At 45.4% G+C, this 23,540-nt stretch overlaps 1 protein-coding gene across 6 annotated transcripts in view; it reads left to right on the top strand.

The window, feature by feature from the left end:
- WNT11 (Wnt family member 11) overlaps positions 1–23,540 on the top strand; it is a 171,608-nt gene that overhangs the window by 53,306 nt on the left and 94,762 nt on the right. For all 6 annotated transcript variants that reach the window (XM_030199334.1, XM_030199329.1, XM_030199331.1 and 3 more), the window contains one exon: positions 9,180–9,472. In XM_030199334.1, coding sequence (XP_030055194.1) covers positions 9,180–9,472 — 293 coding nt within the window. The remainder of the gene's footprint in view (positions 1–9,179; positions 9,473–23,540) is intronic.

The following is a 23,540-nucleotide window of genomic DNA, read 5'->3' as shown; positions in this document are numbered from 1 at the left end:
GAGTCACCCTTTATTTATTTATAGTTGGCTCACACCTTTTCTTTGGTAGCTTGAGGTGAATTAAGTATTTTCCTGTACGAAAGGGCATACATGCGTACTGTAGGCAAGGGAGGACAGATCATCATGGCCAAGGTCACATGGAGCTTCAGCAGAGGGAAAAGGGACTTGATATACCGCATTTCTGTGGTTTTTGCAACTACGTTTAAAGTACTTTACATAGTATATACAGGTACTTATTTGTACCTGGGGCAATGGAGGGTTGACTTACCCAGAGTCACAGGGAGCTGTGGTGGGAATTGAACCCAACTCCCCAGGATCAAAGTCTTCTGCACTAACCACTAGGCTACTCCTCCACTAGCAACATTCCATGTAGAAGCCTGCCCTTGCAGATCAGCAATGCGGCCGCGCAGGCTTCTGTTTCTGTGAGTACGTCCTGATCTGCAAGGGCAGGCTTTTACATGGAATGTTGCTAGTGGAATAGCAACATTAACATTCCATGTAGAATCTCAAATAGTAGCAAGAGAATCTCAATAGTAGCAACATTCCATGTAGAATCTCAAATTGGGAAGGGGAAATGGGACTTGATATACCACCTTTCTGTGTTTTTGCAACTACATTCAAAGTACTTTACATAGTATATACAGGTACTTATTTGTACCTGGGGCAATGGAGGGTTGACTTACCCAGAGTCACAGGGAGCTGTGGTGGGAATTGAACCCAACTCCCCAGGATCAAGGTCTGCTACACTAACCACTAGACCAGGGGTAGGCAACTCCGGTCCTCGAGAGGTTTTCAGGATATCCACAATGAATATGCAGGGGAGAGATTTGCAAGCACTGCCTCCATGGTATGCAAATCTATCTCCTGCATATTCATTGTGGATATCCTGAAAACCTGACCTGCCTGCGGCTCTCGAGGACTGGAGTTGCCTACCCCTGCACTAGACTACTCCTCCACTAGTAGCAGTCCATCTAGAACATTTCCATCTAGAATCTCAAACAGGGAAAGGGAAATGGGACTTGATATAGGTACTTATTTTGTATCTGGGGCAAGGAAATGACTTGCTCTGAGTCACAAGGAGCTGTAGTAGGAATTGAACCCAGTTCCCCAGGATCAAAGTCTTCTGCACTAACCACTAGGCTACTCCTCCACTAGCAACATTCCATGTAGAAGCCTGCCCTTGCAGATCAGCAATGCGGCCGCGCAGGCTTCTGTTTCTGTGAGTCTGACGTCCTGATCTGCAAGGGCAGGCTTTTACATGGAATGTTGCTAGTGGAATAGCAACATTAACATTCCATGTAGAATCTCAAATAGTAGCAAGAGAATCTCAATAGTAGCAACATTCCATGTAGAATCTCAAAGGGAAAGGGGAAATGATATACCACCTTTCTATGTTTTTTACATTCCATAGTATATATGGGTACTTTTATATGTACTTGGGGGCAATGGAGGGTTAAGTGAGTTGCCCAGAGTCACAAGGAGCTGCAGTGGGAATTGAACTCAGTTCCCCAGGATCAAAGTCCGCTGCACTAACCACTAGGCTACTCCTTCACTAGCAACATTCTCTGAGGTATCTCAGATAGAACATATCTTGATACTTCTTTATTTTAAAGTTTCATGCAGATTTAGTTATTACATCTACCTTTCGTAAGTTACATTATTTTAGAAGAATTGGTTCCCTTTTTGAAAGAGAACATTTTTAAATTTTAGTCTTAAGCAGTGATTCTATCAAAACTGAAGTCTTGGCTTGTATTGTCTTTTTTAGCTAATTTAGTTTCTGGACTTTTTCTGATACAGAACACTGTAGCCAGGATGATCATGGGACAAAAAAGGTTGGATCATGGTACTCTCTATTCCGAGAGTATTCCATTGGTTACCGATTAAGGCTCGTGTCTTTTAAGTGTTTGTTGGGTTTATAAGATTGTTTTTTTTCTATTTTCTTTTCCATTATCTCTGTCCTTGTCACGAGCTATAGAGTTTTGTCTCATTTTCTATCCCTCTTTTGTGAGAGTTAAATGTAAAAAAAATAAATAAATAAATAAAATAAAATGGTGTCATCTTTGTTCCCCTATCAAGCAATATCAGCTTGGTGAAAAATTTCTTTATTAAGGAGGTCTTTTCCTAAGACGCTGTAGCATTTTTAGCTCACCGTACAAATTGGCTGGCGGTAAATGCTGAGACGCCCTTAGTAATATAATGGGTGTCTTGGCGTTTAACCGCCAGCTGATTTCTTCCGTGAGCTAAAAACACTACTGCGGCATAGTAAAAGAGATCTCCATGCACTGCCTCCCTTGTAATCAAATCTATCACATGCATATTCGTTGTGGGTACGTATGCTGAAACCCAGAACGCGTTGGCGACAACTGAAACACCACCAACTGCAGACGAGCTTGCACAATACTTCAAAAACAAAATAACAAACACAAGATCACAGACGACCTACAGGACTGTGAAACACACGACAACCACACCGCAGCAGACAGAATATGGACCATGTTCAAAGTACCCCAACTAGACACAGTAAAGACACTATTGACAAAATACGCGCATGCGTACTGCCTACTTGACAAATACCCCAACTAGATGACGAAAACCACACCAGATTAGTTCATCAGGTTCCTCACCAAACACATCACGTACTTGTTTGAAAGAGGTCAATTTCCAACAGACAAAGGCGACATAATACTCACACCTATCCCTATAAAACACTACCAGCAAGATCAGCGATATCACAAATTACAAACCAGTAGCCTCAATACCACTACTGACCAAAAAGATGGAAGGTCTAGAAACACAGCAACTAACGGAATACTTGATAAAATTCTCAATTCATCATAAATCCCAATCAGGTTTTAGACTACAACACAGCACGGAAACGTTCATAACCACCCTGATAACAAAATTCAGAAACATAATATGCCAAGGACAAAATGTATCACTACTACAAATTGAAACACAACTTAAAATACTAGAAATCATTCTCGACAAAACACCTAACACTGGACAATCAAATATCAGCAGTAACATAAAAATGCTTCAGAACACTATGGAAACCGAGAATAATAGACTATTTCCATAGCATATGCAGGGTGCAAGGAAAACACACTAAAGTCGTTGCAAACAGTCAAATGTACGGCAGGAAGACTGATTTTCAAGAGATCAAAATATGAAAGAGCAACTCCACTGCTTGAAACACTACATTGGCTACCAGTCAAGGCAAGAACATTTTTCAAGGCGAGCACTCTAATCGTCAAGATATTATTCGGAATGGCACCCAAATACATTCTTAACATGATTGAACTATCGTTAAGAAATGCCAGCCCAGAAAACAGAAACTACCTACCCCTACATCTACCCAATTGCAAAAACACCATCTACGGAACTATCTACAGAGCAGGATTTAGCTACCTGGGTTCCAAATGGTGGAACTCAATACCAAAAACCATAAGAAGCATCAAAAAATCTCCTCCAATTCAGAAAGGAAGTGAAAACCTACCTCTTCAAAAAATTCTACAGCTAATCACAAAGATGTCGTCACCTTCCTTTTAAAATCTACCTCTTCAAAAACTATGAATAAATATCACCAAAACTCTACAACTGAACACAAAAGCTACCACTACCTTTTCCTCTTCAAATATATCTCTTCAAAAACTCTATGAATAACCACACAAACTATAGATGCCCTCTCCACATTGCACAGCACTATCGTAACTCTACCAAAATGCAACAATAACAAGGCGGAAAGGAACCAAGTTCAAGTGATCAGTCCACACACCAGGATAAGATGCTCCAATCAAAATTTTATTTGGACCCTACACGATCCGTGTTTCGGCTGCCAAAGCCTTCCTCAGGGGTCAATCGATGAGTGAACCCCTCTTGTTTTTGCGACTCCACCAAAATGTCAATTGTTGTAAGCCACTTTGAACCGAAACTTGTTTTTGGATAATAGTGGCATATAAGAATGCATAAATAAATAAATAAATAAAATAAATGTTGCTGTCTTGACCCAAATTAACGAGAAAAATTCAATTCGTACAAAATCCTGCTGCTAAACTGATTCATGATCTAGGAAATTTGAGAGAGCTACTCCATTACTGACGAAAGTACACTTGCTTCCTTTTGAAGCGAAAGTAATGTTTAAGGTGGCATGCTTTGCACACAAAATTTTGGTCAGGTACCTTTTATGTTTAACAGAGTTAATTATACTGCCAGATTTTAAGAAAAGATCTCAAATGATTGATTGTCATCTATTAGGTTTCTCAAGCTTCAAAGGTGTAAGTGTTTAAAGAAAGTTTCAATCAGTGGCGTACCAAGGGGGGCGGTGGGGGCAGTCCGCCCCGGGTGCACGCCGCTGGGGGGTGCTGCGGCGCGTGCCTGCTGCGAGAGTTCGCTAACTTCTCTTGTTCGCTGCAGCTCCCTCTGCCCCGGAACAGGTTACTTCCTGTTCCGGGGCAGAGGGAGCTGCAGCGAACGAGCAATGTTAGTAAACTCGCAGCAGGCGCGGCACCCCCCCCCCCCCAGCGGCATGCACCCGGGGGGGGGCTCTTTCATGGGGGGGGGGTCCGCGCTGCACCTGGGGGGCGGGGCTGCACCCGGGGGGGCGGGGCACCACCCTGGGTGTCCACTCCCCTAGGAACGCCCCTGGTTTCAATAGCTCTTTGTGCATTAGATTGCTTTTGATATGGAACAAACTTCCTATATCTGTTAAACGACAACACTCTTACTTTTTTTTTTGTAAAAGTTTGAAAAGTATTTATTGCAGAAATATTATATTTGTAAGTAGCGCTTGTTATAGCTTTTGATTAGTTCTTAGCATATTATTTAGAAACATAGAATCATGACGGCAGTGATGATCCTAGGTCGACTGCCACCCGGGGCGGATCGCCAATGCACACCCCCCCCTCCCCCCCGGGTGCATTCTTGGCTGCTGGGAGCAGTTGTGCGGCTCTCGGCTCCACTGGCTCCCTGCCCCCTCTGCCCCGGAACAGGAAGTAACCTGTTCCGGGGCAGAGGGGGCAGGGAACCAGCGGAGCCGACAGGCGCGCGGCTGCACTCTGCACCCCTCCAGCAGCGTGCACCAGGGGCGGACCGCCCCCCACCGCCCCGCCCTTGGTATGCCGCTGCATGACGGCAGATAAAGGCCAGGTGGCCCATCCAGTCTGCCCATCCCCAACCCCTCTTCTTCCTAAGGGATCCCACGTGCTTATCCCAAGCTTTCTTAAACTCTGACACAGTCCTCGACTCCACAACCTCCACCGGGAGGCCATTCCACACCTCCACCACCCTTTCCGTGAAATAATACTTTCTTAGATTACTCCTAAGCCTATTCCCTCTTAACTTCATCGTATGCCCCCCGTTCCAGAGTTTTCCTTCAGTTGAAAAAGGCTCCTTGCTGTACATTAATGCCCTTGAGATATTTAAACGTCTCTATCATATCTCCTCTCTCCCTCCCTTCCTGCATATACATTTGTTACTATATAGAAATCGTTGTATAATTTTTACTTAGGTGTGGGCTATGATTGTACATCATTTTGAACCTATTGGGATTTAGCACTTTATTTAGGCGGTTTATAAATCTTAGAGATTAGAATAATCTGCGCTAAGTGTCACGTGGCCCATAGGTATAAGATTGGACATGCAGCATTTACTCCAGATTCTATATGTGCCGCTGAAAATCCATGCGGAAACCAAATTCTATAACAATGTTCATAACTTAATTGGTTAAGTAGCTAATGAGCACTGTTAATTGGATATGAACAAGCAGTTATCAGCATTAATTGGCATTGATTGAGATTTACACACACAACTCACTAAGGGCCCTGTTTACTAAGCCGTGCTGTAGGCGCGCTAACTTTTTAGCACTCACTAAAAATTAGCGTGCGCTAATGATAAGACACCCCCCTTATATTCCTATGGGTGTCTCTATCAGCGTACACTACAGGTTAGCATGCCTACAGTGCGGCTTAGTACATAGGACCCTAAAAGTGTATTCTGTAACGGGTTGTGCCTAAATTCTAAGTCGCATAGTTGAAAAGGGGGCGTGGTCATGGGTGGGGCGCAGGCATTTCTAAAATCTGTATGCATTTATTATAGAATGCACCCGATCTGCGCCTAATTTAGACATCGGGATTTACACCAAGTAAAGCATTGCCTAAATGGGCATTACCAAAGTTGGTCATGTGGTGAGCCAGTCGGCATATTCTGTATACTGCATGGAAATTTAAGTCTATTCTATGAAATTTAGGTGTACTTTAGAGAATACGCCTAGGCTTAATTTTTTTCCGGGGCAGATTTTTCAAGTGCCATATATAAAATCTAGCTCTTAGTGTGCATTAATCTTCATTAGTGTGTGCTAAGCTTTATTTATTTATTTAGATTTTGTTTACACCTTTTTCAGTAGTAGCTCAAGGTGAGTTACATTCAGGTACTCTGGATATTTCTCTGTCCCAGGAGGGCTCACAATCTAAGTTTGTACCTGAGGCAATGGAGAATTAAGTGACTTGCCCAAGATCACAAGGAGCAGCAGTGGGATTTGAACTGGCCACCTCTGAATTGTAAGACTGGTGCACTAACCACTAGGCCACTCCTCCTCCTCCTCCTAAGTCAATTAGTCTAAATACTTTTTTATTAAATACACGGCTTTAAGAGCCGGGAAAAAGGCCAAAAGAACTGAAAATGAACCAACGTTTTTGCCCTGTACATAACTTAGCATGTTCCCTTATTCTGCTTCAACTGCAGCGTCTTTGGGCCTGTCCCATCGCTCAGTCTATCATGCTGGGAAACGTTTCAGTGTAGAATTTGGTTCAAATGTGCTCTTTGTTGGCTCTAGAGTACTATTACTAAGCATTTTTATAAGGCAGGAGATACATATGCATAGGCCCAGGGAGGGAAAAAGGAAAAAAGTTACCTTTGGCAAACACAGCCATCCGCCAAGTGCTGTTGAGGGATAATCTCAGAAGAGATATCCCTCAGCCTGACAAGAATTATTGAGAGTTGTCCAAGCATGTCGTCTGGGGTGGGGTGGAGATACGTAAACAATGAGAGGAAAATCTAGTTATGTAAAATGCAATTGTATGGTAACATCATAGTCATCCTTAATTCTTGGTTATTTAAGTCTTTTTTTTTTTTTTTTTTTTTTTCCCTGTAACATTTTAGTTGTCATTGTAGATTCACTATTTAATCATTCTGGAGGTCATGCTTCCCCCAGTCTTTAGGGCTTGAATTACAAAACTTTTCCCTATAACATAGTATCATAGTAGATGATAGCAGAAAAAGACCTGCACGGTCCTCCATCCAGTCTGCCCAACAAGATAATTTCACGTGTGCTACTTTTTGTGTATACCTTATCTTGATTTGTAACTGTCCTTTTTCAGGGCACAGACTGTACAAGTCTGCCCAGCACTATTCCCGCCTCCCAACCACCAGCCCCGCCTCCCACCACCAGCTCTGGCACAGACCGTATAAGTCTGCCCAGCACTATCCCCGCCTCCCAACCACCTGCCCCGCCTCCCACCACCGGCTCTGCCACCCAATCTCTGTTATGCTCCTGAGGATCCATTCCTTCTGAACAGGATTCCTTTATGTTTATCCCACGCATGTTTGAATTCCGTTACTGTTTTCATCTCCACCACCTCCCGCGGGAGGGCATTTCAAGCATCCACCACTCTCTCCGTGAAAAAAATACTTCCTGACATTTTTCTTGAGTCTGCCCCCCTTCAATCTCATTTCATGTCCTCTCGTTCTAATATTATTGATATAGATGGGGAGGACTGGGGTGAGTGAATGGGGAAGCCTCAGAAACAGGGCCCTTACTAATATTCTAGCTATTTATAAAGAACCAGCATACATGAAGAGTACACAAGGTTACTGCCCACTCGCCCACCCGAGGTCACGTAATGAATAGTGCACAGACAAATCAAACAAAGGTGCCCAGGTTCATCGCTCTGTGCTCCAGCCGCTACAGACCCCAGCCATCTCATCCATTTATTCAACCGTTTTATATAGTGTTTTTACAGTTCCATTTGTTGAGCTTTGCTTCTTAAATTAGGTATAGTCTGGAAGTGCCAGGGGCCTCTTTCCTGTAGTGCACAAGCAGATTGCAAGGTGAATGGTGTAGAGCCCCAGCTAGTTAGGCTTCCTGAGCCATGTTCATCCCTGGCCCTATTCAATCCAGCCTTCCCTCTACCTTTTTAGAGGATGCTTTTAAATTTTAATCCCTTGTTGTTCTGTTTAGGGACAGGCTTATGAACCTCAACATGCATACGCTGGAAGAGAGGAGATATGATAGAGACGTTTAGATATCTCAAGGGCATTAATGTAGAAGAAGTGAGCCTGTTTCAGATGAAGGAAAACTCTAGAACGAGGGGGCATATGATGAAGTTGAGAGAATAGGCTTAGGAGCAATCTAAGAAAATATTATTTCACAGAAGGGGTGGTGGAAGCGTGGAATGGCCTCCCGGTGGAGGTTGTGGAGTCGAGCACTGTGTCAGAATTTAAGAAGGCATGGGATAAGCATGTGGGATCGCTTAGGAAAAGGGAAGAGTTAGGGGTTACAGAGGATGGGCAGACTGGATGGGCCATTTGGCCTTTATCTGCCATCATGTTTCTGTGAAACTAAATCTTTCCCATATGCAGTAACTACAGATGGCATTCAACGATCTGAAGAAATGTGGAGGAGGTGGGGCAGCACTGACTAGGCAAACGAGAGACCAAAGGCAGCTAAAAGGACTTTGAAAATTCTCCTACATGGATGTTTTGGGTGTGCCATCAAAGGGTGCCAGAATCCAGTTTAACTGTAGTTCTAAAGCAGCAATTCCCAACTCAGTCCCCAGGGCACACCTAGTCCTATTGGGTTTTCAGGATATCTACAATGAATATGCATGAGAGAGATTTGCATTCACTGCCTCAACTGCATGCAAATCTAACTCATGAATATTCATTGTGGATATCTTGAAAACCTGATGGAACTAGGTGTGCCCCAAGGGCTGGGTTGAGAACGACAGTGCTAGAGGGTAGGAGGGAGCTCCGAGCTCTTGTGAGTGCTCCTAAAGCTGTAATCAGCCGCAGATGTGCAATCTGTTGTCAATATTTTGTTAAAAATAGACTTAACTGAAATGATGCATTGCATTTGAGGTACTGGCACTTGTGCATCATATTTTCTATTGTTTGTTTTTCTTTAGATCCTAAAGGCCTCTCTTGAAATGAAGTGTAAGTGTCACGGAGTTTCTGGTTCCTGTTCTATTAGGACATGCTGGCGGGGTCTTCAAGAATTGAGGGACATTGCACTAGATTTGAAAATCAGATACCTCACAGCCACAAAAGTGGTCCACCGGCCCATGGGCACACGTAAGCAACTGGTGCCAAAGGATATCGACATAAGGCCAGTCCAAGAGACGGAGTTGGTGTACCTTCAGAGCTCCCCTGATTACTGCATGAAGAACGAAAAACTGGGGTCCCCTGGGACACAAGACAGGTAAACAAAACAAATTTATTGCATTTAGAGGTGTGGTTAGAACTCTGAACTTCCCTGTTTTGATTGGTCTTCTTTGGACTTCTGGACTTTTCTCAACTTAACTATCCATGTATACATTCTGTAATCTCAGTAAGAATTCCGAGACTGGAGTAGTCTGGACAGTGATTGGAAAATAGAACAATACTAGAATGCTTTATAAAGGATATAGATCACTGCAGGCATTTTTAAGTTTCACCTGCTTTTATAAGAGGTATTTTTTTGCATGTAAATCAGAGGTGCCAGGGGTGGACTATCCCAAACAGTGAGGTTCAATGTCCCAATGAGTGAGTGTGAGACCTTGGGCAAGTGTTGTGGGTTGCAGTGGCGTAGCCACAGGTGGGCCTGGGTGGGCCAGGGCCCACCAACTTAGGGCTCAGGCCCACCCAACAGTAGCCCACATTTGGTGGTAGCTGGTGGGGATCCCAAGCTCAGCCAGCTGAAGACTTCCCCTTGATAGTAATGAAAACAGTACTCTCGATGATACCGGCCTTTGCTCATGCTCTGTTTTCTGCACATGCCAGCCAGACTCAGCAAGGCTTGCAAATCTTAACAAGAAACAAGGTTGCCTTACTTCAGCCAGGTCACAGCAACTAAATACATTCAGTAGAGGCATAGACTTGGGCTTCAGTTCTTCGTTCCCTGGACCTCCTCCTTAACCTCAGCCTGGCCCTATCTTTTAAACTCCCCAGGGACTGACTCTGCCCCCTCCTGGCTCACTTCCTCCTGGGGTGGGATCAGTGCTCTTAAGGTGGCCCAGGCTAGTTACAGAGGGATTTTCCTAAGGGTGAGGGGCAGTGTTCTATAAACCCCCTCGCAGTGAGGTCTTCTAGTGGTGCATCCGGGGTATACATTTTGAAAGATCTGCATGTTTTGCTTTCTAAGGGCCTCTTATCAAGCCACACTAGTTGTTCCTGCACGGCAATGCCAATGAAGCCCATTCAAAGGGAATGGGCTTTTGTTAGCATTACCGCACCAGGAACTCTTAGCTTGATTTGATAAGAGGCCCTAAATGTTGCTGAGACTCTAGAGCTTTACCCCTTGAGGTCCCCGGCAGCAACAGTGATTCTCACGTGCTGCCTGAATTATTAAGAAAGCAATGGAGAATTCAACAACTATGGAAACCGAGAATAATAGACTATTTCCATAGATAATCTTTCCAGATACTGGTCCAATCAACAATACTATTGCAACTAGACTACTGCAATGCAGCATATGTAGGGTGCAAGGAAAACACAGTAAAGTTGCTGTAAACAGTCAAAAATACGACAGCAAGACTGATTTTCAAGAAATCCAAATATTTATTTATTTTATTTATTTGTTTCATTTTCCCACCGATTTGCAGGCTCAATGTGGCTTACATGGTACTGTAGAGGCGATCGCCAATACCGGTTTGAACAAATAGAGTGAGGTTGTGGTGAAGTAGAGTTCATATGTGAGAGACACATTGGGGAATCGTACGGAGGAAGAGTTAAGTTATGTCCAGTATGAGCTTTGGTTTTGTTGTGCTGCTGGGTTAAGGCATTTTAAGTTGGATCATTGGGGTATGCCTTATTGAACAAAGTAGTTTTTAGTAGTTTCCGAACGTTCAGGTGGTCATATGTTGTTCTCACGGCGTTTGGTATTGCGTTCCATAGTTGTGTGCTTATATAGGAGAAGCTTTCTATATCTCTATATCACTCAATGATGGGGCCTCACCTTGAGTACTGTGTGCAATTCTGGTCTCTACGTCTCCAAAAAGAAAAAAATGAAGAGAAGGGAGGTCAAAATGGTAAAGGATTTGGAGTACCTCCCTTATGAAAAAAAATCGTGGAATTGCTATTGTATTTGTCTGTGAGTTCTAGATATGAGTGGTGTCTGGGGCTCTGGCAAGGGGGAGTAGGAATATGATTCTTGCCAGGAAGGGTTGGGATAAAAAAAAATTAAAATGTGCGATGAATCTGCTTAGGAGGTATGAGGGATGAGTGAGCCTAGCCTTCAGGGGAGGGGTACTGACCAAGGTAAAGTGAGAGGGAACCTAATGAGGGGAAGGAATTAGTAGCGGTCAAGGCAGGTCAGGTCAAGAGGAAGCAGAGAAGTACAAAATGGGGGAGTGGAGTAGGTATGTGGGGGGAGTGGTTAAACATCCTACCCCAAAACGAAAATCAAACTGCATCGGGAGAAAGAAGTGAGGGGAAAAACAGAATAAGATGAAGAGAGGAGGAAGTAGACATTAAGGCAGAGAGGGAGTGAGAAAGAAGTGGGGATGGTCTGAAAGAAAAGGAAGTGTATGGTGTGCACAGGCTACTACGTAGGGACTACTGAGGACTATCTGGGAAGGGGAGAATATGGGTTGTATATAGACCAGGGTGGACTGGAAGGCATAGTGTGAGTGTGGTGTAGATGGGCCGGGGGTTGGGGAGGAAGAGAGACTGGTGGGACTTGCAGTTCTACCCCTAGCATTTCTTTGACCCATGACCTCCCAGTGTGTGCGCCACCTGCTATGCTCTACATTTGAAGACAGCCTGGCCAGTTGTGTTCACAACCCACCATGCTTTAATTTCCTTCATATGGACTTGGTAATTTGTGCCGAATTGAGCATCCCCAGTCGTTTTGAAAAGTTGGCTCTTATGCTTGGAATAAGCAGTGGGGATTCTGTCTTCTTCTTGGGATCCTACTATGTATTTGTGACCTAGGCTGCCCATTGTTGGAAACAGGATATTGGGCTTGATGGACCTTGGTCTGACCCAGCAAGGCAAGTTAGTATGTCTTACAGTTTGTATTGCTCGATAGCACTGGTGTTTGGCACAGAGGAAATAATTTTAAAAAGTAGGTGCTAACATTTATGCACAGGTTACATGTGTAAATATTTAGAATAATGATATAGTTGGGTATATGCTAAAAATTGCCTAACAAGTATTCTGTAAATACACATATGTTACATAGCACATATTTTACAGAAGAGCCTATGCATAGGTGGAACATAAACAAGCCTCACTTCCATTATTCTAGAAGTTTTATAATGAGTGGAGTTGAACGGGTAGATGTGAAGCATCTGTTCAGGCTTTCCAAAAATACTAGGACTAGGGGGCATGTGATGAAGCTACAATGTAGTAAATTTAAAACGAATCGGAGAAAAAGTTTCTTCATTCAACGTGTAATTAAACTCTGGAATTCATTGCCAGAGAATGTGGTAAAGGCGGTTAGCTTAGCGGAGTTTAAAAAAGGTTTGGACGGCTTCCTAAAGGAAATGTCCATAGACCGTTATTAAATGGACTTGGGGAAAAATCCACTATTTCTGGGATAAGCAGTATAAAATGTTTTGTACTTTTTTGGGATCTTGCCAGGTATTTGTGACATGAATTGGCCACTGTTGGAAACAGGATGCTGGGCTTGATGGACCTTTGGTCTGTCCCAGTGTGGCAACAGTTATGTGCTTGGGATTCTGAATGGAATCTTGCTACTCTTTGGGGTTCCACATGGAATGTTGCTACACTTTGAAATTCTGCATGGAATCTTGCTATTCTTTAGAATTCTAGAATCTTGCTATTATTTGGGGTTCTACGTGGTATGTTGCTACTATTGGGTACTTGTGACCTGGATTGGCCACTGTTGGAAACAGGATGCTGGGCTTGATGGACCTTTGGTCTTTCCCAGTACGGCAGTACTTATGTATATCTCCAGCATTTAGGTTGAACATTTACACCAGCTCTGTGGCTAGAGCAAGTGCTTTCATCTAACATCATATGCGCTTATATACTGGGTTACAGGGGCGTAGCCAGACTTTGGCGGGAGGGGGGTCCAGAGCCAGAGATGAGGGGGCACATTTTAGCCTCCCCCCAGTGCCGCTGACCCCCCCCCTGCGATTGCCGACCCCGCTGCCGCCGCTACCGCCACCAACAACAACTTTGCCCCCCCTGCCAATGACCCTCTCGACCCCCCCCCCCCCCCGCCGCCAACCTGCCGTCACCTACCTTTGCTGGTGGGGGACCCCAACGTTACGTGCAGGACGTCAGAAACAGAAGGAAGCCTTTTATGAGAAGAAGAGGACCTTGGCTGGCAGAGGTTGGGGTCCCCCGCTAGCAAAGGCAGGCAACGGCGGGTTGGCGGCAGGAGGGGAGGTTGGGTGGGTCATTGGCAGGGGGGTCCAGGGCTAAATCTACGGGGGGCCCAGGTCCCCCTTGGCCCCACATAGCTATGCCACTGCTGGGTTACACTATTCCGTAAAGGTTTTCAATAGGCCTCCTTCGGGCACCTAATTTATGGTGCAAACGTTATAGAATTATCTCCAAAATGGGCCATTAATGACTTAGTTCAAAACGGTTACATCTATAACCACGCATAACACATCTCAATGAATGCCTTGTATTGTGCTGAAACACCCATAGCGGCACGTGGTGTGTTCCAGTGGCGTAGTCTACGTGGGGCCACGGGGGCCTGGGCCCCCGTAGATTTGGCCCTGGACCCCCTTGCCGACAACCCTCTTGACCCCCCCCCCCATCCCGCCATCAACCTGCCGTTGCCTACCTTTGCTGGCTGGGGGCCCCAACCCCTGCCAGCCGAGGTCCTCCTCTTCTGGCGCAAGAACATGCAGGACGTCAGACTCAGAAACTGAACAAAGCCTTGCGCTGGAAGATGAGGACCTCGGCTGGCGGGGGTTGGGGTCCCCCGCCAGCAAAGGTAGGCGACGGCAGTTTCGGGGGAGGGTTGGCGGCGGGAGGGGGGGTCGAGAGGGTCGTTGGCGGGGAGGGGAGTCAAAGTTGGTGGTGGTGGTGGTAGCGGTGGCCTGGGGGAGTCGGCAATGTTGGGGAGGTCGGTGGCGCCGGGGGGGGGGGGGACTAAAATGTGCCCCCTCACCTCGGGCTCTGGACCCCCCTCCCGCCGAAGTCTGGCTACGCCCCTGGTGTGTTCCCACTCCTGGTGGCAGTATTTGACTGTCTCAGATAAGCAACTGTGCTGAGTGGATAGGTGTTCATTGACATGGGTTGTTGCGTTTGACCCAAACTGAGAGAAAAGCACATCGTTCATTGCATTGAAAATTAAAAATAAAGGAAAGGTAATGGCTTGAAGGGTAAATGATTAAAAAAAAAATATTGCCAGCTGTTGATGCCTGGCACTTGGGCCCCGATGGTCAAAGGTAAATACAGGTGCCAGAGGCCACAAGCACTGCACTAGCACCCCCATGTACCTTTGCTCATATGATCAGAGAGGTCTACAGCGCCCACAGGGGGTGCTGCCATTTTGGAGGCAGTGCTGGAAGGAGGAGGAAGTGCTACTCCCTCCTCATCATCACAAAGTATGGGGAGGGGGCAGCTAGATCACCAGGGCAAGTGAGGGTATGTTGCCCACTCAGCCACCAGGGAGGTTTTTTTTTTTTAATGTCGGGGAGTTAGGGGACTAGAAGTCCACCAGACCACAGCCCCTTGTGACCTTGTGTTGGGGGGGCGGGGTCAGAGAGCCCCCTGTGTCTGGGGAGGAGGGAGAAGGCCACTGGGCCTGTCTTGGGGCGGTGGGTGAGGGGTGCGGAGACCTCTACTACTAATCATTTCTGTAGCGCTACTAGATGTACGCAGCACTGTACATTATATGCAGAATGCAGATACTTTCCTTGTCCCTAGAGGGCTCACAGTCTAAGTTTTTGTACCCAGTGGAAGGTTAAGTGACTTGTCCAAGGTCATAAGGAGCTGCAGAGGTAATCGAACCCAGGTTGCCAGGAATAATATATACAGGTACTTATTTGTACCTGTGACAATAAGAGGGTTAAGAGTTGCACTATCCACTAGGCTGCTCCTCCAATCCTCCTGTTTGACAGGTCTGGGCTATTTTTTTGAGAGTCCGGACCTGTCACACAACTGCTGTGGGAGGATTGTGCCTTGGGCACATGCCCAGGCACAGTCCTCCCGCAGACTTACCCCCATGATCAAGACTAATAGCATGCATGAGTTTGTATGCTATTAGTTTTGAGCATGAGGGCTTGAAACCCCCTCGCTGCTCCGGCACTAATTTTCCAGCGCTGTTCGGAACAGGGCAGGGTATTTGATCATCAGGGCCTCATCAGGAGCGTAGCCAGACTTCAGCGGGAGGGGGGTCCAGAGCCCGAGGTGAGGGGGCACATTTTAGCCCCTCCCCCGGTGGCGCCGACCCCCCCCCCCCCCCCGCCACCAATCCGCCATCGCCTACCTTTGCTGGCGGGGGACCCCAACCCCCACCATCCGAGGTCCTCTTCTTCTCGCAAAAGGCTTCCTTCTGTGAGACTGACGTCCTGCACGTTGTATGTGCAGGACGTCAGAAACAGAAGGAAGCCTTTTGCGAGAAGGACCTCGGCTGCCGGGGGTTGGGGTCCCCCGCCAGCAAAGGCAGCCGACGGCGGGTTGGCGGCAGGAGGGGGAGGTCGGGCGGGTCATCGTCAGGGGGCCCAGGGCCAAATCTACGGGGGCCCAGCCCCCCCAGGCCCCACGTAGCTAAGCCACTGGCCTCAGTACAGAGGTTGCAGGTTACTCATATTTTAACACTTATATATAATGATACCTTTTTATTGTTTGTTTTCTTGTATCCTGAAAGTACAGACATTTCAGGGATGGTTAGAGTGTGATAAGTCCTTCATTGTTGTGAACAAATTTAAATGGTTTGGATGGTTGGGCTCCCATCTTATGGATGACAAGATATAAATTTGACATCACACTGAAAATTCTTTGCTTCCTTGGTCTTGATAAGGTCTGTCTAGGAGAGGTGCTAGATTAAAAACACGTACAAGAGACTCGTTTTGGCTAGATAATTTAAATGCCTGAACCCCATCTGGGTTAGATCAAGAAACAGATTTTTTTTTAAATCACATTTAAAGGAATTTATTGCAGCATTCCTCATCTGAATTAGCCTGATGGTTGTGAGGAGATGGTGGATATTTGATTTCATAGTAACATAATAAGTTTACGGCAGATAAAAACCAGCCTGGTCCATCCAGTCTGCCCATTAAGGTGGCAAGGGTTATACTTCCCACTCGGTTACACCTCTATATGTCTTTCTTTGAAGTGTGAAAGTCATTGAGGGTCCCTTTTACTAAGCCACGTAAGGCTCTGCGCGCACCCAACGAGCGCCAAAATGGAGTTACCGCCTGGCTACTGTGTGGCTCTCGCGGTAATTTCATTTTTGGCGCGTGTCTGATATGCGCGGCCGAAAAATAATTTTTTTATTTTTGGACGTGCGTATCGGACGCGCGCCAAGTCGCATTTGGCGTGCATAGGTCATTACTGCCCGGTTACCGCCTGAGACTTTACCGCTAGGTCAATGGCTGGCGGAAAGGTCGCAGACCCCAAATGGACGCGCAACAATTTTGAGTTTGCCACACGTCCGTTTTCGGCAAAAAATGTAAAAAAAAAAGTCCTTTTTACTGACGCATTGAAAAACAGATTGGCGTGCGCCCAAAACCCGTGCCTACACTACCACAAGCCATTTTGAGCACACTTTTTTTTTTTTGCATTTGTACCCTGCACTTTCCCACTCATGGCAGGCTCAATGTGGCTTACATGGGGCAATGGAGGGTTAAGTGACTTGCCCAGAGTCACACCTAGGGTTACCATATGGCTCCAGAAAAAGGAGGACGGATTGAGCCAGCTGGGTTTTACTTCCATTGCTTTCGCAATGGAAGTAAAACCCGGCTGGCTCAATTACCTCCATTGAAAGCAATGGAAGTAAAACCCGGCTCAATCCGTCCTCCTTTTTCTGGAGCCATATGGTAACCCTAGTCACACCAATGTGGCCACGCAGGCTTCTGCTTCTGTGAGTCTGACATCCTGCACAGACTCACAAGCCTGCGCAGCCTTCTATGTGGAACATTGCTAGTGGAATAGCAACATTCCATGTAGAATCTCCAATAGTATCTATTTTATTTTTGTTACATTTGTATCCTGCACTTTCCCACTCATGGCAGGCTCAATGCAGCTTACATGGGGCAATGGAGGGTTAAGTGACTTGCCCAGAGTCACAAGGAGCTACCTGTGCCCGAAGTGGGAATCGAACTCAGTTCCCCAGGACCAAAGTCCACCACCCTAACCACTAGGCCACTCCTCCACTCCACACCTTAGTAAAAGGACCCCTAAGTCATTCATCAGTTTCCTGTTTTTTTTTTTTTTTTTTTTTGTAATTTATCTTTTGCTTCCTCTTACTGGACCTCCTTCACCTTGGATGTTCTGCCGCTGACTGGCTTTTATAATGGAGCTGTTTCCTAACAAATACTCACTCCTGGACTTGACAGCCCCTTTCAGTGTTCTGACTTGGCACGGACTCTGGGTCTTACATGTGACCCTGCTTTATCTTTTGCTTCTCATACCATATATTAAACCTTCAGCTGACGTTTTAGGCTTTGCAATTCATTCCTGCAAGCTCTTTGCATCCCTTAAGCTTGACTACTGCAGTAGTTCTCTGGCTGACCTCCCTGCCTCTGGCATCTGCAAATTCCTGCAGCTTGTCTCCTCCATCACCTTCCCTGCTTTTCTCACACCACACCTCCCTTCGTTAACGGGCATTGCTGTCTGACGGTCTGCTGCCAAGTCAAGATCATGTGATTTTTTTTTTTTTTTACATATAAAATTAGCCAGGGTTCTGATCCCTTCTATCTGTCTAATCTCACTTTTCTCTGTTCCTCCTCTCGAAAGCTCTGTTCCTGTCATCAAACTCATCTCTGTATGTCCCGTGTCAGGCAAGCTGTCTCTTGGTTTGGTGCTTTCATCTCGTCTAGGTCCTATGTGCTGTGGCTTGTTACCGTGTCAATGTTCAGCTGCTGTGGTCTGCGATCTTGGCCACAGTGGTTACAAAAAAAAAATCCAGACATTTACTATTGCTATCCTAGTAAAGTGGTAACTACTACTACTACTATTAAACATTTCTTTAGCACTACTAGACTTACGCAGCGCTGTACAAATGAACATGAAAAGACAGTCCCTGCTCAACAGAGCTTACAATCTAAATTGGACAGATGAACAGACAGCTAGGGGTGGGGAAATTGCAGTGGTAGGGGTGATAAGTGAGGGTGTTGAGTAAGAGAGTCATGGTTAGGAGTCGAAAGCAGTAGCAAAGAGGTGGGCTTTAAGCCTAGACTTGAAGACAGCCAGAGACTGAGCCTGACGTACTGGCTCAGGGAGTCTATTCCAGGCATAGGGAGCAGCGAGATAGAAGGAACAGAGCCGGGAATTAGCAGTGGGGGAGAAGGGGGACGACAGGAGACATTTACCCAGCGAACGGAGTTCATGGGGAGGAGTGTAGGGAGAGATGAGAGCGGAAAGGTACTGAGGAGCTGCGGTGATTTAACCAGAGCTGACATTGTGATGTCATAATGCCTCAGTCCACCAATGCCTAAGAGCCAACCTCATCAGTGATGTCACAATGGCTTGACTCTCCTATTAGATTGTAAGCTCTCTATTAGATTGTAAGCTTTTTGAGCAGGGACTGTCTTTCTTCTATGTTTGTGCAGCGCTGCGTATGCCTTGTAGCACTATAGAAATGCTAAATAGTAGTAGTAGTAGTAGTACTTGACTCATACTACTACTACTACTATTAAACATTTCTATAGCGCTACTAGACTTACGCAGCGCTGTACAAATCAACATGAAAAGACAGTCCCTGCTCAACAGAGCTTACAATCTAAATTGGACAGACGGCTAGGGGTGGGGAAATTGCAGTGGTAGGGGTGATAAGTGAGGGTGTTGAGTAAGAGAGTCATGGTTAGGAGTCAAAAGCAGTAGCAAAGAGGTGAGCTTTAAGCCTAGACTTGATAACTTGGTAACTATCGGCGTTATCTGGATAGCAGACTGAATATACCTGCTATCAGGGAATAAAACTGCTATCTAAATGTGGTGTAGTGTTTTGCAGTGTGTGTTGGCCTTACTAAGGGGATATCAAAACTTTAATATAGTTTTATTTATTTATTGGGCTTTATTAACCACCTTTATGAAGAGATTCACCCAAGGTGTGTACAGCAGGTACACTGTAGCATAAACCTTACAATTTTGTTAACATCATAACAACAGTAAAATGACATATGTACATAAGTGTTGCCATACTGGGTCAGACCAAAGGTCCATCAAGCCCAGTATCCTGTTTCCAACAGTGGCCAATCTAGGCAAGGGCGTAGCTAGACAGCAGATTTTGGGTGGGCCTAAGCAAGAAGTGGGTGGGCACCAAATGTTCTCCCCCCCCCCCCCCCCCCAAAAAAAAAAAAAATCTCAGCTGGTGGGAAAATGCTTCTCTCCACCTTGGTAGTCTGCAGCAGGCATGCACTGAAAACTGAGCATGCACAGGTGCCGGTATCTTGGAGAGTAGCGTTTTCATTACCATCAGGGAGAAGTCTTCAGCTGGCAGAGCTTGGGATCCCTACCAGCTGCCACTAAACATGTGCTACTGTTGGGTGGGCCTGAACCCTAAGTGGGTGGGCTCCGGCCCACCCAGGCCCACCTGTGGCTATGCCACTGAATCTAGGTCACAAGTACCTCACAAGATCCCAAAACGGTACAATACATTTTATGCTGCTTATCCCAGAAGTAAGCAGTGGATTTTCCCCAAGACCATTTTAATAGTGGCGTATGGACTTTTCCTTTAGGAAGCTATCCAAACCTTTTTTTTAAACCCGGCTAAGCTAACTGCTTTTACAACATTCTCTGGCAACAAATTCCAGAGTTTAATTACACGTGGAGTGAAGAAATATTTTCTCTGATTTGTTTTAAATTTACTACTTTGTAGCTTCATCGCGTGCCCCCTATTCCTAGTATTTTTGGAAAGAGTAAACAACCGATTCACGTCTACCCGTTCCACTCCACTTAGTATTTTATGGACCTCTATCATATCTCCCCTCAGCCATCTTTTCTCCAAGCTGAAGAGCCCTGGCCGTTTCAGCCTTTCCTTATAGAGAAGTCGTCCCATCCCCTTTATCATTTTTGTTGCCCTTCTCTGTACCTTTTCTAATTCCACTATATCGTTTTTGAGATGCGGTGACCTGAATTGCACACAATATTCGAGGTGCGGTCGCACCATGGAGCGATACAAAGGCATTATAACATCCTTGTTTTTATTTTCCATTCCTTTCCTAATAATACCTAACATTCTTTTTGCTTTCTTTGCTGCCGCAGCACACTGTGCAGACAGTTTCAAAGTATCGTCAACGCTGACTCATAAATCCTTTTCCTGGTCAGTGACTCCTAATGCGAAACCTTGCATCACATAGCTATATTTCGGGTTCCTCTTTCCCACATGGATCACTTTGCACTTGCTAACATTAAACATCATCTGCCATTTGGATGCCCAGTCTCATAAGGACATCTTGCAATTTTTCATAATCCTCTTGCGATTTAACAACTTTGAAGGAGTAGCCTAGTGGTTAGTGCAATGGACTTTGATCCTGGGGAACTGAGTTAGATTCCCACTGCAGCTCCTTGTGACTCTGGGCAAGTCACTTAACCCTCCATTGCCCCTGGTACACAATAAGTACCTGAATATATGTAAACCGCTTTGAATGCAGTTGCAAAAAGCTCAGAAAGGCGGTGTATAAAGTCCCAGTTCCCTTCCCCTATTTGAGATTCTAGATGGAATGTTGATACTATTGAGATTCTGTTGCTACTATTTCAGATTCTACATGGAATGCTGCTGTTCCACTAGCAGAAAACGTATTCACAATATCAATGTCTCTGGTAACATTCAACCACTTGTATACACAAACCAGGACTCTTAGCCACCAACTTCAAGAAAGTGCTAGCAAAACAGTTCACACCAGTATAATGTGGCAGATCTATAATTTATATGTATAGAGTTCCCTCAGATATAAACCACTGTAACTGCAGTCAATAATGCTGCTAAAAAGTGGCATAGCACTTCTTTCATTGGGTAACTCTGACAATTTTTTGGGGAGAGCAACATATGCTCATTTTTTTATGCATCCCAATCACCACAGTGCTATAAAATCACTTGTAACTTTTAAAATAGTATATACTAGGTGAAAACTGTGCACTTATCTTTTGAGTTCTTGCCTCCCAGGCAGAACTGTCTTGCCTTGTTAAAACATTTATCAGTTGCCTTTCCCTGGAACTGCCCGACTCCGCGGGGTTTCAATCTCTTTCCTCAGGGACAAGGGTTAAGGCTGCATAGATGTTATCTTCCTCCTTCTTTGTTGCTTCTTTTCTTTGTTTTGTGGATTGCTTGAACAAAGAAAAGAAGCAACAAAGAAGGAGGAAGATAACATCTATGCAGCCTTAACCCTTGTCCCTGAGGAAAGAGATTGAAACCCCGCGGAGTCGGGCAGTTCCAGGGAAAGGCAACTGATAAATGTTTTAACAAGGCAAGACAGTTCTGCCTGGGAGGCAAGAACTCAAAAGATAAGTGCACAGTTTTCACCTAGTATATACTATTTTAAAAGTTACAAGTGATTTTATAGCACTGTGGTGATTGGGATGCATAAAAAAATGAGCATATGTTGCTCTCCCCAAAAAATTGTCAGAGTTACCCAATGAAAGAAGTGCTATGCCACTTTTTAGCAGCATTATTGACTGCAGTTACAGTGGTTTATATCTGAGGGTACTCTATACATATAAATTATAGATCTGCCACATTATACTGGTGGGCTGTTCCACTAGCAACATTCCATGTAGAAGCCTGCCCTTGCAGATCAGCAACGCGGCCGCGCAGGCTTCTGTTTGTTTCGTTTTCTCCTTCCTACAGCATCTTGCATGCATCTGCAAATGGATTTTCCCGTGCCATAAAATCGCTTAATTGTCTCATTAATGTATGGTTGATGTGTGCATTTGTTGAGATTCGTAGTCTCTGAACAGCTGCTTCATCAGGATCAAGAATATATAATTGAGCAAATTGTCTTTGATTGTCATTTTCAGGATGGAGTGCTGCTGTTCTATGGTAAACAGTGCCATTAATTCGACAACAGTAACATAGTAAATGACGGCAGAAAAAGACCTGCACGGTCCATCCAGTCTGCCCAACAAGATAAATTCATATGTGCTACTTTTTATTTGTACCTGTCCTCTTCAGGGCACAGACCGTATAAGTCTGGCCAGCACTATCCCCGCCTCCCAACCACTAGCCCCGCCTCCCACCACCGGCTCTAGCACAGACCGTATAAGTCTGCCCAGCACTATCTCCGCCTCCCAACCACTATCCCCGCCTCCCACCACCGGCTCTAGCACAGACCGTATAAGTCTGCCCAGCACTATCCCCGCCTCCCAACCACTATCCCCGCCTCCCACCACCGGCTCTGTGTACTTGGCAGGTGGGTGTCCACATGGGCAGCATCTGACCAAAGCATGGGCATGGCTTTCGGCTTTCACTTATGAATGTATCTTACAGTATACTCTAAGGGGCCCTTTCACTAAGGTGCGGTAGGGCTAACGCGCCGGTAGTTCATGCCAAATTGACCCTACTTCCAGGGTAACATGGGCACCCATTGGTAATTCCAAAGTTTGTGCATGCAGTTTCCCATGGTAGAAAGTAATTTTCTACCGCGGGGGGAGCGTTACCAGCGGTAATCGGCAGCGCAGTCACATTGCCACGCACTGTCTGATTACTGCACAAATAGCGCATGAGCCCTCACTGCAAAGCAAAATAGGTGACAGTAAGGGCTCAGGCAGTAAATATCCAAGCACTACTTTTAATATTAGCGCACGGCCATTTAACTGTCCCATTTTTAAAAAAGGCCATAAGGGCCATATCCGGGTGGTGGTGCAATGTTAGCTCCCACGGAGGCAAAAGCTAAGGAGCTATTAACGGACCTAATGTTTTGTACAAAATTCTTTGAACATTCATGTTCCCCGGAGAGAAGCTGGTGTATTAATTCATTGTACCTAATTCCTGGAAGTTGTACTTTGCCCTTACTACAACATTGTGTAAATAGATTGTCAGAAGGTGTTTCATTGTGAAAATGTTTGGCATTGCAAAATATACAGACTGCGTTCATTGGACCACAACTATAGTATTGAGTTTCTTTCTCACTGATACAGTCTCTTATTGCAGTTCCTGTGGTTGGAGTTCTGCCCTGTGCTGTCACTGTATCTGTTCTTCTTGC

This window comes from Microcaecilia unicolor, chromosome 4, assembly GCF_901765095.1.
Source record: "Microcaecilia unicolor chromosome 4, aMicUni1.1, whole genome shotgun sequence".
In the NCBI taxonomy this organism is placed as follows: domain Eukaryota; kingdom Metazoa; phylum Chordata; class Amphibia; order Gymnophiona; family Siphonopidae; genus Microcaecilia; species Microcaecilia unicolor.
This window is presented reverse-complemented; position numbering and strand designations above follow the sequence as displayed.